The sequence below is a fragment of the Zophobas morio genome, unplaced genomic scaffold (assembly GCF_036711695.1).
Source record: "Zophobas morio isolate AGI-343-1 ecotype UQ-CSIRO unplaced genomic scaffold, CSIRO_AGI_Zmor_V1 ptg000031l, whole genome shotgun sequence".
Taxonomy (NCBI): Eukaryota; Metazoa; Arthropoda; class Insecta; order Coleoptera; family Tenebrionidae; genus Zophobas; species Zophobas morio.
Window position 1 is genome coordinate 9,094,253 of NW_026972136.1, and position 16,708 is coordinate 9,110,960.

Sequence of the window (16,708 nt, forward strand, 5' to 3'; positions counted from 1 at the left end):
GTTAAATCATTAGTTATTAATAATTTAATAATACATAATTTGCTAAAATATTATCCATAATGACATTTTTAACTGTTGACAAATGTCATTTTTGATAACTTTTATCGGAATTTTAGACTGTAAATTAAATTCAGATTCAAACATAACCGTACTCTTCAGAGTCTTCTTAACAACATACCAACGAGCTGATTCGTTATTTTTTTTATCACCCTGTACATGTTGCTCTGACGGTGATACAACGTTCCTAACGGTTTTTTCTACATCAAAATTTATAGCACTCTGACAGAAATATTTAGTCAGTCGTGCCAAACTGAACATTTGTGACATATCTTTTATTCATTGATTATAATTGTCATTATTAATTATTTTTTTATTTATTTTTAGTGAGAAAACATACAAAAGAATTGTGACAAATAAAAAAAGTGACAAAATATAAAAAATGTAGTGTAATATGTCAAAATTATATTTGATTGAATATTTTGGATGAATCAATTTTCAATACGAGGTTAGTTCGAAAAATTTGCATCCCAGGACAAAAAAAATTGTTGACCAAATATTTAGCTAAACATTGCATAAGAAGTTTTTTGGAAAACATTAAAAATCGAAACAATATTAAAGAAAAACTTAAGAAAAAAAAACACTTTTTCGCTATCATACTCCTGATTTCTGTTCAAATAATAACGTTATAATTTTTTTCAAAGTTTTTGCAGTTATCATTTGGAAAACTTCTTCCAAGTAATTTCCTTGACACGAATCACCAAAACCCTGCTCCCATTTTCCATAATTACGGCATCTATCCCTCGCCCCGCCTCCTGACTCCCAACTTTCCGAATCCCGCTCCCGGCCCATCCATCCTCCCAGCAAAAATCCTCCGTAGGTGCCATTCCGGGGCGGCTTCGCCCGTATAAAATAGTTAACAAGCGACGCCTCAAATGACCAAACTTACCCAATAATTTAAATCCATAAAAACTGGTATCATTGTTCTGTAGCCATAAATTTCAACTTTTCACATTAAATCCTTTTCAATTCCCCGAGCTCGCTGCGCTTTTTGTGTGCTTCGAGATTTTACATTTTAAACAGAACGGACTGCATTTCTTTATATTCAAATGAGGGCCCGTCTACCACTCCGGGCACCCGAGGCGCATAACGAGCAAACAATGGGACGGTCCTTCATTAGCTAATTCAGTTAATCACAGCACCATTTGTCATCCTAAACCCACCAGATTCCGAATCGAGCGTCACTTCCTGGCAGTAACGCGTGAGATATTAAAACGTCGATCCCGATCTGGAAACGTCAATTAATGAAGCGTATCATCAGTGTTGGTCTTCTTGCACGACTCGGGTAATTATATGGCAATTTTGCATTTTTACAGCTAATGGCCGCCAGCACTCGCTAACAAACATTTCGATTCGTTTAGGAATCAATTCCGATCGGGGAGATAAGCTCCGGATTAGCATTTCCCGATAGAATCGGCATTCGAGGCATTCCGTGTAAAATTATTGATAAGTCATCCCGAGACCTTCATTAACATACACAAAACGGGCGAGGGTCGGAGAAATTTTGCTTGGAGGATTGAAGTTTAAACCAAAGGGGGCTAAATTTTCGACAAAATTGGCTGCAACAACAATGTCCCATCGTTAAGCTTCAATAATAAAATATTGGTAGTATAGTGGTCCCTTGTGGAACTCCAGAAAATATAGTAATTGTTAGACAGGTAATGGACAGTTCCCTACAATGTGGTTAACAAATGGATATTTCGACTATTATCAGTGTGGTTTAACGGGTAACAATGGTCAGAGAAAAGTTCAGTTTAGACAGGACAATAATGAGCAACCCCCTCGTAATCCGCTTAAATAATTACTCTGAGTGCAGACGAGAATCGAATTATCGTCTAGATGGTAAAACGCTAATCAAAATTGGTGTAGTCGATTTTTTGATGTCAAAATTTTGTACGTTAAATATTTTTAAATAATATCCTCTTACACTTGTGATTTATGAATCCGTCTTGATTTTTAATCACAATTACATTTCAAAACTGTTGCAAAATTTGCAGTTTGTGGCTGATATAAATTAAATTTTATAAACTCAAATTTTATAAATTTTTAAAGAAGCTTGAATTGTTAGGCTGTACTTCAGGGGCGAGGAAAGCTTCTCGAAATAACCTTTGACAAAAATTTGTCCAATCAGCCCCACCAACAATGGGATGACGTAATCTCCAAAATTTACAATACTAAATTTTATTTAAATTGTTATAAAATAACACACACCTGTATTTGTGCCTTATGAATCCGTTTTGAGTTTACCATTGACATCCAGATGTTTGGAAAAAAAATTGTATCAAGTTAACTTTGAAACTGCAAAATCGAAATCTCTGAAATCTTGCGAACGTTCCCAAAAAATGGATGACGTCGTTACAAAATTTTACCGACTGAATCCTATCTAAAATATGCAAAATATTTGAATCTATACTTGTGGTTAAAATTATATGCAAATCTTGTTTATCACAGCAAAAACTGACCCTTGTCTCTCAGTTAGTTTGCGTGCAACTGTCCTGAGAAATTAGGACCATCTGCCTAAACATTTTTTTAACCGCGGCGCGCAAGTGACCTATGCCCTTGAATTGGTCGCTGCAGGTGCAATACAAGTTATAATTTTAACTATAGTGAAATTCTTTTCATTTTCATTTTTTGTGGATTTCTGCCACAATAACATAGTTTACATTTTTCTTTAGTTTTGCATTTTTAATACAAAATCGATTAAAAACACTGTAGCAGTTGATGAAAAATTACTTAGTAGTAATATCTACCAGTAAAAGTTTTTAACAAATACTTAGGTATACCTTGACCACAACTCTCGCGCGGAGTCTGCCTCAGGCGTCTGTTGACTTCCACTAATTTTTATGAGGGCTTAACTAAGCCCTTGTACACTTGTCGTAGTCAAGATGTCTGGGAAGGGATTTGTCGAGATGGACCGTACTAAAAATTTTACTGCCACCTGTACTACTCAAGAGAAAGGTTGGGAAAGTAGACAAGTTTACAATGATGGGTGGTTAAGCCCTCATAAAAATTAATGGAAGTCAACAGATGCCTGAGACAAACTCCGCACAAGAGTTCTGGTCAAAGTATATAGTTCTGGCGACTAGAAGACCCAATTTTTGAGGCCGTAATAGGATTATCATAAAAGTATGAACTTCTGTCAAATAATGTTTACTACCATTCTGTATTAAAGTTTTACTAGGTGTCAACTGAGTTTACTATATGAGTAAACATTTGTTCAAGACGAGTTATAGAATAAATATAGAAAATCAGGTAGAAAAGAAAACAATAGAAGAGTAATAAAGATTATTGACAACAATTCATACTTTTATGATAATCCTATTGCGGGCTTAAAATTTAATTCAACTTTAGAACTGACGTGGATTGTATACCTGGCTAATAGAGTGTATTTAATTCATTTAAACATGTATTTAGAAGAACAACGATGATAATAATTTATTGGTCCATCTTGTGTTACAATATTTTTCAAATGATCCCCTCTAGGATTACAAACTCTATGGTTGCTCCATCCGAACTCTTTCATTTATTGTGACATCACTGTTTATTCTATCATCGTTGTGTCCAAAAAAGTGAATTATAACAACGAAATTCGTGATATAATTTCCATATTGTGTAGAGAAACACATTTCCATACTTAAAAGTTAGAATGTAAAATTATTAATTTAGTAATCATCAAGAAACTTTTCACCCGGTAAGTTTAAGGTTAAGTTTTAAAATGTCCTGTGTTCATGTCAATTTTATTAATTTTAGCCTGAAGATGTCTATGTTATTAAAAAATAGACGAAACTATCGCAGAAAACGACCTGTACTTTGCCCTTCCATCTCCTTTATACCAAATAAATTCAACAAAACCATTACCCAACACCTCCAAAGTTAATCTTTGGACGAAAAGAACAATTACCAGAGAAACCCATTTCCATGCTTAAAAGTAAGAAAGTAAAATTGTTAATTTAGTAATCACCAAGACACTTTTCTTCGGGTAAGATTTAAGGTTAAGTTTTGAACTGTGTACTGTATTATCTTCATACAAAACGAGCTCTTGTATTTATTGTTGTTTTTTTAAGAAAAACTGCAACAAAATTTCGAAAAATGGCATTTCTTCTCCAGAGACTTATGTGAGGATGCCTCGATTACAAATTAGGGTCGATGTTACGGCTGTGCAACATCTCCGTCGACGTTTCCGCTACGTAACATTTACGTAAATCGGTCGATTGGTGTTTGCGACGGTTTCGATTAGCACACGTGCACGCCGCCCCCGCCCTATGGTCCAGCCTCTCCCGGCGGCCAAAGGAACACAGTTTTGTGTGAGGTGACGTGTATTTTTTAATAGATTCTCTTGGACCTTCGGGACAATATTGAATTCCGTTGGCCAGGTAAGTGGACAAAAGAGGGATTTTCATAGCTTTTGTTGCCGGTCGCATTGTGGGTGCCCAGGTAGATGAGATGGAATGCGAGCCGCGGCGACTGTTTTGTGCGGCATGTAACAGAAATTATGACGTGTGTGCGCGATTCATCAAATCGGTCGATCGGGACCGAATTACCGAGCTTTGTCCCGCGCTCGCCCATTAGGTTCATCTGGCATTCTTTGTGCGAAAAAATACTTTTCATGCAAAATCCCCTAACTACGCATTGTGCGCTAAATGATTAATGGTGTAGAAGCGTAGTTTATTTGGTATTAAAACGGCGAAAAGGGGACGCGCACGTCACCCTCCGAAACGGGAGCGTTTCTGATATTGTGGGAAGAAAAACTATATCGGGCGTTTTTTTAAAATGAGATTTATCGACGACATTAATTTTAAAATTGTCAATAATAAGCGGGGTGGCTTGGAGGGTGAGCGACCGTTCCTCCCTGATTCGGTTTGAAACATTTGCCGTTGGGACGCCCGGAATAACAATGCTTTATTGCCATTGTTTGTCTCTTTGGGACTAATCCTCTGCGTCTTGGATTTGTAAATAACGAAATTTTTCGTGCGGTGCCTTTGATATTTCACTTAGTTTTACAGCTTGCCAGGATCACGGACAGGGTTTATTGGGGGTGGCGGCGGATCGGCTCTAATTACGGACGATGGCACTATGCTTATGCTCTCAAGGGTTTACAACACCTGCACTTTCACCAATACCAAAACCCACTATTCAGTTTTGGCGTTGGTTTTCTAAAATAGAATTCTCTAGATCAGTATCTCGGGCTAGGCACGTATTCAACCAGACGACACGATTCTGGTTTCCCATCAGTTTCTTAATTCTAGAAATAAAAAAAGACGATTTTCACTTCAAAACGAAGATATTTCAAGTTCCAGAAATTATATTATCATTATTATTATTTTGTTGAAAATTGGCTAACTGACTTAAGCATCTTTATTGTACAAATCTACCAAGTTTGCGTTTCGACACCTACGCCGTATGTGCGTCATCTTGCAGTCTACTAACTTCTTCCGTCAAACTAAAAACAATAGCGTTTACAGAATTTTAGTATTCCTATCTGTTCTCAAGACGAAAGGCTGCGGAATTTTATCTCAACAACCTTGTATATAAACCAACATATTTTTCCTTACTTGTCCTAACTCAGACGAATTTATGTATATTTATCCCTAACAAGACAGTTTTCAAAATTCCACAGTATAACATAAAATGACATTTCCTCAACATGCCGTGAAAATGATATTTTAGAATTGAAAGTACTTGTATTTGACAATATTAATGATTTTTCTACGATTTATCTAAGGTCAATATTCTTCTGTAAAATTATGCAGTCACTTGTACTCTTATTAAAAAATAACATTCGACCCAAGACGGAGCCCTGAGGAACACCACAGTACTGTATAAAATTAAATGATCTAAAACCTCTATACTGAACCAACTCAGATTTACCCTGAAAAGGTGATGCAATAAGTATCATGAAAATTCAACGGCATTAAGTTTATTTAAAAGTAGTTGATGATCAGCACAATCAAACCCCTTTGAAAAATCAATATACATCGGATTTACTTGCTGATATTGCTCTTGATTATCACACAAAAATTTAATTATTGAAACTAAATTACTAATAGTTGATCTTCGAACCATAAAGCCTGTAGTGTTAATTTCAGATCATCTGATTACAGTAAATACTGTACTAACACAATCAATAACATCATTTTTCTATATTAAAAATAACAGTTGACCCAAAACGGAGACCTGAGGAACACCAGAGAGCGATATAAAATTAAATGATCTAAAACTCCTATATTAAACGAACTCAGTTTATCACAAAGATGCAATCAGTATCATAGTCATCTGAAAACAGGCGCGGATCCAGGGGGGGGGGCAATGGGTGCAATTGCCCCCCCCCTGACACACGACCGAGGTACTTTATTTTGACCAATTTCAAAATTTTGAAATCGCATTTCATTTTGTAAATACAGTACAACCTCTATAATCCGAATTCACGATTATCCGAACATCCAGTAATCTGAACAGAGGCTATTTGAAGTCGATGCTTCTTTAATCCGGACAAAAACTCTGCAATCCGAACTGAACTTGGAAACACGCACCTACTTGCAAAAATGACGCAAAATCTTTCTGCATGTGTTGTATGGAATATTTTGAAATTTTTAAAAATTGCGATATTTCAGTTCACTGAATTAATTAACTAATTCTGGAAAAAAGGTGCAAGTTATCGAAGAAATGAGGCCCGAAATCTACAAGAAAAAGTATTTAGTTAAATTTCGAAAATCGTCGAAAATGGGTCGAAATTTGCATGAGGGAAATTTCATTTTTGAAAAAGTTTCTTAAAAATTCTGAAAAAATTCAAGGGTATATGTGTATCCCGACGTGCTGATTCCAAAAATACAGCTTGTTAATGGTAACCGAGCAATATTTTCGGAAAATTCGGTATGAAATTTGAATTTTTCGAAATTTTTAAAAATTGCGATATTTCAACTGGACAAATCTGGAAAAATGGTTATCGAAGAAATGAAGCTAGAAGTGACTTCTGAGGCCCAAATCTACAAGAAAATGTATTTAAAATCGTCGAGAATGGGTCAAAATTTGCATACTGGTGGTAATACATATTGGAAAATTTCATTTTTGAAAAATTCATCTAAAAATTCTGAAAAAATTAAGGATATAGATCCCGACGTGTTGATTCCAAAAAGAGCGTGTTTATGGTCATGGAGTAATATTTTTTTAGAATGTATCTATTATCCATTGTTGCTCAAGAATTTTTTACTTTTGTTTAATAAAATTAAGGTTTCTTTCTTGAAGTTTGTTTTCAACTGTGTACGACGTTTTTATTCAATTCCCTTTCAGATTTTTGGGGAAATCACTGATCCAAAGAAATCGTTAATCCGAACATACCTTTTTCCCAATTAATTCGGATTATCGAGGTTCTACTGTACACTATACGTGTAACGAAAACAACCAAATGTCACCCATGTTATGTGAAACAGAGTATACTAGCTAAAATTTTATAACTTTTTTTGTTTAGAACGAATTCTAGGAGATAGGTAAAACCGCACAAAAATTGCCCCCCCCCTAAACGAAATCCTGTATCCGCGCCTGTCTGAAAAATCAAAGATATCAAGCTTATTTCCAAGTAGAGCCTCTGAAAAATCGCTGCATTTATTTCCAGATGATGGTCTAGATTATCACACTGAAACTTAGCTACTGAAACTAGATTACTAATAATAATTTATCTATAAATAAAACCATCTTGGTTGAAGTAAGTACATTTTTTGGAAATATGGTCAAAAATATTTTCATAATGATATGAATTAAAATACTTTGGCAAATGAAATAAGAACATCATTCGGCAGTCTCGAAGAAAAAATAAAAAAAGAAGAACTTGGAGAGTGTAAAGATTTTATTTTGTAAGATATTTTCCAAAGGAAGAATGTTGGCATGACTGAGATTGTGGAGGAACAGAAAAGTAAGAAATAAATTGATCAACAACGGTTTGGATGAGTTCACAAACGTTTTGGGTTTGACTTAGTATCGCAGTTTATATTAGAAATACTGACTCTAAGAAGCTTTAATACTTTTTTTAATTTTTTATCTTAGAATTTTGAAAAAATCCTAATCTTTTTTTCCCCAATTTCTTAAACTTTGACCAGAAAAATAGAGACAACAAGGTCTGCAGATTCCAGTCCACCACAAAGACTGTTAAAACGACCATCCGCAGCATTTTCTAAATCGAAAAACTATTAACTCAAGCACCTAGCAAATTTGATTGAAACATCCAAGACCACATTTGCATTCAACACATCAACTTTGACCACATTTTGCTATTAACCCAACGAAAGGGTCGCCAGGTGGAACCCGCGCACAGAAACCAAGTAAAAAAGCAAACCCCAACTATCGAAAGAGCGGCGCTGCACCGCAAACCGCACCCAAGCCAGGTATCCCCTTGCCCCAACCCTTCGCCTCTTCCTCCCGCCGCCCCCTTTTAATCGCTCCCGCCCCCATTCCGCGAAATGAAACTCTGTCAATCCCCGCATGCAGAATCCGGGGAAAGAAGCCGAAATTAAAACGCGAATCTGGCTTATTTGAAATTCCGCGGTGTTTGCGCTCTATATAACCCCGGCGGAATTCTAACGTGATGCTCCGTAATCTAAGCACAGTCACCCTAAGGGCGTCCATGGAAAATGCTCGAAAACGAAAAAAATACAATCTCCCTATGAAGCCAAGCATGTAATGAATTTCAGCTTCTTTTTATCCGGTGCGGATAACCCGTCTTCTGGCGCGTTCCGCTCCGGTGCTACCCTGATCCGAAGCACACATTGACATACGGGGAGCGCCGGGGGCGGTTCGCGCTGAAATTTTCATATTCGCGATGTTCGGCAGACGCTCGCCAATTAGGTCGGTCGCCGACAGACGATGTTTTTTTAATACGGTAGCCAAATTGTTAAGACAGAATTTCCGCTTTGATGCTGATTAAATCATCCGGTTAGTTAGGCAGGGCCACGAGGAGCCGTGGGCATGTCGATGTTATTGGAGATATTGATTGATTAACGCAAGCTCGGGGGCGGAGGGTCGGCGGGAATTAGTGCTGGAGACGGCGTCGACATAAATTTTTAGCCCCAAAAAAATTGCGCGATTTTTAACCGGAGGTGGGTTGCGCAAAGCTGAAAGTGTAGCGAAATTAGGGACTCAATTAGTGGACGGTCTTCTAGTCCAGCCAACGAAGTGGAAAGTTATGTGGATCCTGTCTTAACTTTTGAACCGCTAATCAAATCATCTGTTAATCTGATACTGCATCTTTTTAATAAGCTGGTTGAATGATTATCAACAAGTTGCTAGAGCAGGTAACATAATTAAGAAGACTATCAGGTAATGGTTAACGGTAGACTGAGCCAACATGCTAAAGTATAACTACTCAAAAAAAGTTCTACTGCTGCTGTAGTAACATGGTGTTTTGTGATTTAATCTCGTCAAAGGGTACCTACACTCACAGAATTATGTTCCAAACTGCGCAACATCCGTCAAGCTATGTTTATTTTCAATCAACGTCAAAAGCAATATCAAACAAGATCAAAGACTCAAAAATCGTCTGCTTTTTATGTTCCACCGAATTTTTGACCAAGAACAGTCTGTTAATGACCCCTTTTCCTTTTTCCAATCAAACCACCTGTAACAACCCCTTTTTTGCCCTCCCGACGCCCTCGCCTTCCAGAAAAAACCTGTCCTCCGCAGTCCCGAGACCCGGATTATGGCATGTCCAGCAAGTGGTGTAACGCGCATTCCCGCCAGCAATAAACTCCGGGAACGGCCGAAGAATGCCAAATATCCCCGGAATCACCATCAAGCATGCCCAAACAGAATTATGACTTGTTATATGGGCCTTCGATCATACGGGGGCCGTTATCCGCCTCCGACGACACCATTTAGCCGAACAACGATTCCCCGATTATAATTAAAGGGATTTTTCCGGGGCTCCAGGGACTGACGTCTAGCCATTTCTCGAGAGCAGACGTGGGTGGATTCGATTTATTTTAGAGACAATTTAAGCGATTTAAAGAAATGGCGATACTTAAACAGGGGTGGCAGTCGTAATGTAGTCGGCCAGATGTGCGCCGGAGCCGATTTCGGGGCCGTTCCGGGCACGGCTTCCTGCGATCCGCTGCACGCTAACTTATCTGCGTCCGAGCAAATTGGAATATTTTAAATTCGCGTTCTATCTCTTGGGGCGTCGATGGCTTTAGGGTATGCGAAGTCGGCACACTCGAATTTAAATACTTCATATGTGAGCCGATATTGGCTATTTGCCGCCGACCAACCCTCCGGAATTTATCGGGTTATGTAGATTACGGGAGGCAGTTCGTCTTCGGAGGAGATACCCATCGGGGATATGAGCAGTGCGTTAGAGTTGCGGCGCACATTAGCAAAAAGTGGGCCTTTTTGGGGATTACAAGGGATTCCGTACCATTCCTAAATTATTGGAAAGCGAATATTTTTCAAGGAATGATGCCAAATTAAGAAAAAAAGACCCCAATAACCCCTCAAGACACACAAATAATTTTATTAGTGTTACATTGCAAGGTTCAAAATTTATATACTTGCCCTTTATTCAATTCATCCAACAAATCAATGACGTCATCTGAAAAAGGTAATTTCAACTCAAAGGTGCTGACTCATCCTTGAGTGATATGTTTTAGTAATTCAGTCCGACTTCTACTTTCGCATTTGGGTTATCGCAAAATAATTCGAAACTCTACAACAAAATTTCACAATTTATCTTAAAAAATATGTACGGAACTCCTTTGAAACCTTGGTGACTTGCTAGGTTGAATAAAAAACTTTAGTAATTGATTTTACCTCAACATTACAATATTCAGTAAAAGTTTCATACTGAAAAGTGTTATGGAAATATTTTTCTTTTTAGATCAAATTTTGCGTCAAATTAAGGCGGTCATTGGCCACACTTGCTGATGGTCAAACGCATGACTCAGCAGATTTTCCTCTTGATCCATTTTAATCATTAAACAATTCAAATTTTCCTGGAACAAATACACGTGGGAGCGTTGTGCCACCACAGACGAATAAAAAAAAGTCGTCTCTGGGGTCCATTCCTGTCGACTTTTGAGTCTAGAGAAAAGTCAAAAGCATCATAGTATTTCATTCGTCGCAAATAAACTGTTCTTGTGTCGAGAAATCTCATCGATTGGCAAAGTTGCATCCGCCTTTTATTCCACGTCCCGTCCTTCCGTTTTCCCCTGCGAAGGATTCCGTCCATCCTTGGCGATTGCAGCTCAGTCCGGCCATTAAGAATTCATACCATTTACCGCGACGTGCCGCACAGCTTGGGACACGCGAAACCGCTCGTAAATAAGGGACATCCTGCAGGCGTTGCCCGGAGCGTCCCGGAGCCGAGGTGGTTCCTAATTATCCTTTTTCCGGGCATACATGGAGCGCTCCAATCCCGTCTGCCCCCACGGCGGCTAATTGGCGGATGTTCTACGTGTACATCGGAGGCGGCGTCGATTAAGGCCTGCGCCATACAAACCAACCCCGGCCCGGCTCCGCCACCCCCTCGCTGATTACTTATTTAGCAACAATCCACTCCGGACGCCGCCGCCTACGCAGATCTCGTCTCTGCGATTGCGTCTAATTGCGACCTCTGCGGAATTAATTGTCGGGTTTAAATATCAAGAATGAATTTAATTACATAATCCTGCTTGATTAGTTAATTGTTGTGGGGACCTTGGGCACTATTAAAACCTCATCAACGCTGTGTTTTATTTGAATATTTTGCCGTAACCTTCACGGACGGTGAGTCGCCAACCGGAAAATTCGACACATCTCGGACATTACCGAAAAACACCGCCGAGAATAATTAAAAATTACCAAGTTCGAACAAAGGACGACGCTTTTTTATACCAACGGACAAAGATTTTGACGTGGTATTGTCGTCAACGGGTACTAATTAAAACATTTGTAAACAACACCGAATAACAAGGCGGCTCAAGGTTCTGTTCGTGCTTTCGTTACACTGCTCTACGGCTAAATATGGTACCGCAAGTACCGTCCGTGCGACTTTTCGGAAATTATCGACACGAATACCACACGAACGCATTTTTTCTGCTAACGGAATCTGGGAAATCTCACACCCAAGGTCGGGAGAAAGTGAGCCGTTCACGGACTGTTGTCTCGAGATGACATTTGAACATCACGCTTTTTATGAATGGGCAATCCTGTGGTAAACCCAGAAGTGGATGGTACCGTCATCACAATGCTATTCACGACCTGGACACCACCATCCACGATACAAGAAAATAAAGACCCTACTTCCAAAAATTTACCCTCAACCAGAAGCTTGACAATGTCCATTATCAATCCACTACGAGTGTCCCTCAGGGTAGTATATTAGAATCTTTGTCGTTCAAATTTTTGTGTACGATCGAAAAAATATTAACAGTTTCAGAGGATCTGGAGCTGTGAACACCAACTGCACAACCAGAAACAGCCGTCAATTATATGCCCCACAGGGAAATTTATCACGTTTTGATAAAAGGACTGAAATGGATTGAGGACATGGATTTTACTAATTTGAAGAATTTTTCAATGTAAACTTGTGAATATATGACATTTTGACTTTTTGAGACAACTAGATTTGTCTAGGTTTGGTCTCTGTACCTTTTTGTCCATTTTAAGGCACCGACCTTTACGTTCTTAAGTTGCTTAAGTACTTAATAGTTATAAACGAGCAAAGCCCAAAAAACTCCTCGACAACGTTGAATATGTAATCCCTTCGTGGTCCATCCAGAGCCGTTTCCCCGCCCCAGCTCCGCAAAAACTCGGAATGCCTCGATTATGCGTCCCCGCCACCGGCCTCCGCCCAAAAAACCCTCCCTGCCAAAACTCGAAGATTTAGATTCGTCAAGAGAAGACGTCTATCTTGATGCGAACTGTCAGCCATCAATAACATCTCAAGGAAGAAAATATCGGCCCGTCCGCCCGAATCGGGCCTAATCCGGCTCAAAATTCGCTGCGCCGAAATTAACGAGCGGCTTTTTTCCGCGCCGACCATGTTTTGACATGTGCGCCGGCCATCTTGGATAATTAGCAATTCTAAGGTTATTCATTTGCTTATAGTCGGACGCAGACAAAAGGCCGACTGTGACACATTTAAATATTCAAATCGACGGAACCAGAACGAGGCCGGAGTCATCGCTTTGTCGCGGCTAAGGGCACGTCCACAAAGCGATTTTCTGATTGGACGCTCGCGAAAAAATCGCCGATTCGGCAACACAATGCCGTAGTCTACATTTTCGGCATTAGTTACGAATGAGCGCCGACACTGTGCCTTGAGGGACTGTTTTACATCCACTTGACTTTCTCTAGAGATCACGCCGGATCATGACTCGAAAATTATGGATTTTTGTGGAGTGCCGGTACCGTTATGGAGATCAAATTTCAGAGGCGCGCTAGGGAAAGACCACCATTTCTCATATTTTTAACGCGACTTGCGAAAGAGAAATTGTTACGCCGGCCACTCTGAGTGCGCGACGACGCGACGGCAAGCTACAGTTTTAAAGAAAAGGGTCTTAAGTGGAACCCTGTGGTACGCCCGTCGCTCGCGGTCAAACGGAGAGTAAGGGGTCCGCGGCGGGGCGCTGCGCGACGCGCGTCGCGGCGGCCAGCTGCGGTACCGCCAATAGCGCCTATCGCGGATCAGCCGGTAATTTACGGCCCCGGGGCCTAGAGCGGGACGCAGTTAGGCCATCTGGCGCGCTAGAGGAGGACAACGGCGTGAATTAAACTCAAACCGGACTATAAATTATAGTATAGTTATTTACCGAGGATCTCGGCCGGTGCGGTCCAGACAAGTCGCCGGTGTCTCGACGTGTCCCGCAGGTGTGTGAAATGCCCGTCCGACCGTAAAAACTTATAATACTTAAAACCAACGCGTTACTCGAGATGTTAATATAAATAATAATAACTCTAAAGTCGTCGCTTTAATACCGGTTAATGGCTGGAGAGCGCAACTATATTACAACTATTCATTTCGATTTGTTTAAATAAAAGAGAGACGGGGGAGGGATGAGAGAGACGGGAGACGCCCACGCGTCCTCCACCGATTGTTCTGAGCGCGATCGACGGAAGAAATTTTTCAGCAAACTTTCGATCCAGGTCAGCCCACTCGAAACCCAGATTATGGACGTTTTTGCGCGATAAATAACAATAAATTGGATTTATAAATCACGGCGGCTGGGGGGAGGTGGACGGATGCGTTAATTGTTGCCGTGACGAATCTGGAGGCGAGGAAGTTGCCGAGGGAAAATATTTTTCGCGTGCAGCAACCAGTGGAGGTTAATAGTGTCCGCGTTAGTTGGCAAAAATTTAAAAAAATCGAAATGCCTACACCTGTTCGTGATATTTTTTGAAGGCTGCGATTATAAAGCAAATGTCAGATTGAATAATAATAAGATAATAGAGTCTATTAATACCAGAGATTGCAGCTTACACGAATTCTCGTATAATTTACACGTTTGATGGTTGGTAATGGGTATCTGCTAAAGCTGAAATATGGGTGCAATTAGATTCCGTCGACAGAATTGTTTCTCTGATAAAAAAGGGCAAATGCCTAAAATGATCAGAAGAAAAAATTTTTGAAATTGTAAACGAAATCAATCAATCCAAAGATACTACATTCAATTTTTATAGACTCTCTAGTACCAGGAAATGTGGAACTCATTCTGTATAATAAGCAGGTGAGTACTTGGAAGTTAGCAGAAGAAAAATTCTGGGAGTATTATCATTAAAATCTCGTTCAGCTGTATTTTTTATAAATACTTACTTTCTAAAAGATAATTTAGTTTAAATTGCGATAAAATTCGAAGCAAATATCCGTTGGGCATATTTTTATCACTACACTCACGTTTCTTTACATAATAACCCTTCGCTTCGCGTCGGGCAAACAACATACTTTCGAAAGCCGCCTCAACTTCGATGAACACTACTAACTCTAATTTTAATCATTGTTCCGCCAAATTTTTTTAGTTTTTGGTGTTGGATGTGATGGTCAAAATAAGTTTGTTTCAAGAAATCCACTGATTAACAACTGTATGAAAAAATTTATTTACTTAAAAAAAGAAAATCTCTCACTATAGATTAACAAACAACAGGAAAAATAGTCACTGGTCTATGTTTCATATACAAATCTACATTATAACTGGTTTTGAATTTATAATTTTGGCTTGCAGCTCCATCAAATTTCGGTCTTCTCTCCTTTTAGTTTTTCGACTTTTCGTTACAGCGCTTATTTAGCTCTGGACACAAACTTTTCCCCAAGAGAGGTTCAAAGTCGGCTTTAAAAAATGACCCGAATATTCCAACTATCCCTGCAATTAAAAATTCTGTTAGGAGCGTTAAAACTCAGTATGTGAGCTATGTAGCACTCTTCTTCAAAAACTATAAAAATTTAACACCTTGTCCATAAAAAGTTACAGAAATATTAATTATTTTAAGTGGCCCGAAATACGGAACATGTTATAACCTTGCTTTTTTATGTGTTTGTCGTAAACTGTGCGAATCTAAAAGTGAACTGTTCTCTCGGTATCGAGTTTAAAATCTTAAAATAAAACTCCAGGTGAAGGAAAACTATTCCCTGAAGATCTGCACTTTCGGACAAACTAATCCTGGAAAAGAAAAATATTTTTTGTAATTTTAGACAAACTTCTTTAAATAAATATCCCGTTTGATCAGCCAACTTCTGGTTGACTAATCTGCATGAAAAATGGTACTTGGTTTGATTTAAGCGCACCGACGAAAGGGATCCAGTTTTTCATTCAACAAACACATTAAAAATGTTGCGGACTGAAAATTCTATTCATATGTTAAAAGAAAATGGACAGTTTTAGGTTACAACCTCATTTCGGGGCAGAAAACCTGACGTTAGTAAAGCAGATTTACGTTATAATAAGACGGCACAAAAGGGCTTAATTTGAAACACAATAGTTACAAATCCCCTAGTTATTTCCGTCATTTCGCCTGAAAATTGAAAGCACCCTTTAATTATCCAAAATTCTGTTCGTACTTCAAGAGTAGAAATTCCACATGACTTCTCCTTCACAAGGAGGCATCTGAAGCCATTCAGGTCTCTGCGAACCGGTCCAGAATATGTTTTTATGTAAAAACAATACAGTTTCGGAAACGTCCCCGCTATTCATATATCCGCCAGGTAGAAAAGGGCTCCGTGAGTTATGAGTGTTGGCGTAAGTCCTGTGCGTGCACACCTGGCGGCCTCCCGTCCGGAGCAAACAAAGCCGGTTTACCTGATCCGGCCCTGTTTGCCTAATGAAAATGATACTCTCACACGGATCACACGAACGGAGACTTTAATCGACCGGTGCACCGAGACTAAGACAAGAATCCGGCCAATGGAGGAGCGTAATGTGGTAGCTATAGAAACGGACCTACTTGTTTGTCTTATTGTAAAAGTAGAATGAGATTCTTTAAACTCCGCCCATAATCCGCACGTCTCTTTTTGCCCGGACTGCTTTTACTTTCCGCGGACGAGTCCGGGCGTTCCGGGCAATTAGCGCGCAAAAAGCGACGACGACTCATTAGAGGTGACCTCGGCGCGGCGGATTCCGGGGGGGCGCAATTACGGGCGCTGTTAAGGGATGACGGATGGGCGATGGTCTTATCTTCGAGATACCACCATGGCGCCCAG

The 16,708-nt window shown here is 39.5% G+C and overlaps 1 protein-coding gene across 7 annotated transcripts in view; it reads right to left on the bottom strand.

Moving 5' to 3' along the window:
• LOC135139524 (zinc finger homeobox protein 3) overlaps positions 1-16,708 on the bottom strand; it is a 294,739-nt gene that overhangs the window by 20,026 nt on the left and 258,005 nt on the right. Inside the window, exon 5 of one of the 7 annotated variants that reach the window (XM_064069795.1) lies at positions 15,138-15,374. The exons of the other annotated variants lie outside the window; for them this stretch is intronic. Coding sequence (XP_063925865.1) covers positions 15,265-15,374 — 110 coding nt within the window. The 3' untranslated portion in view covers positions 15,138-15,264. Of the gene's footprint in view, positions 1-15,137; positions 15,375-16,708 lie in introns of those variants that run through there. 7 annotated transcript variants of the gene reach the window in all.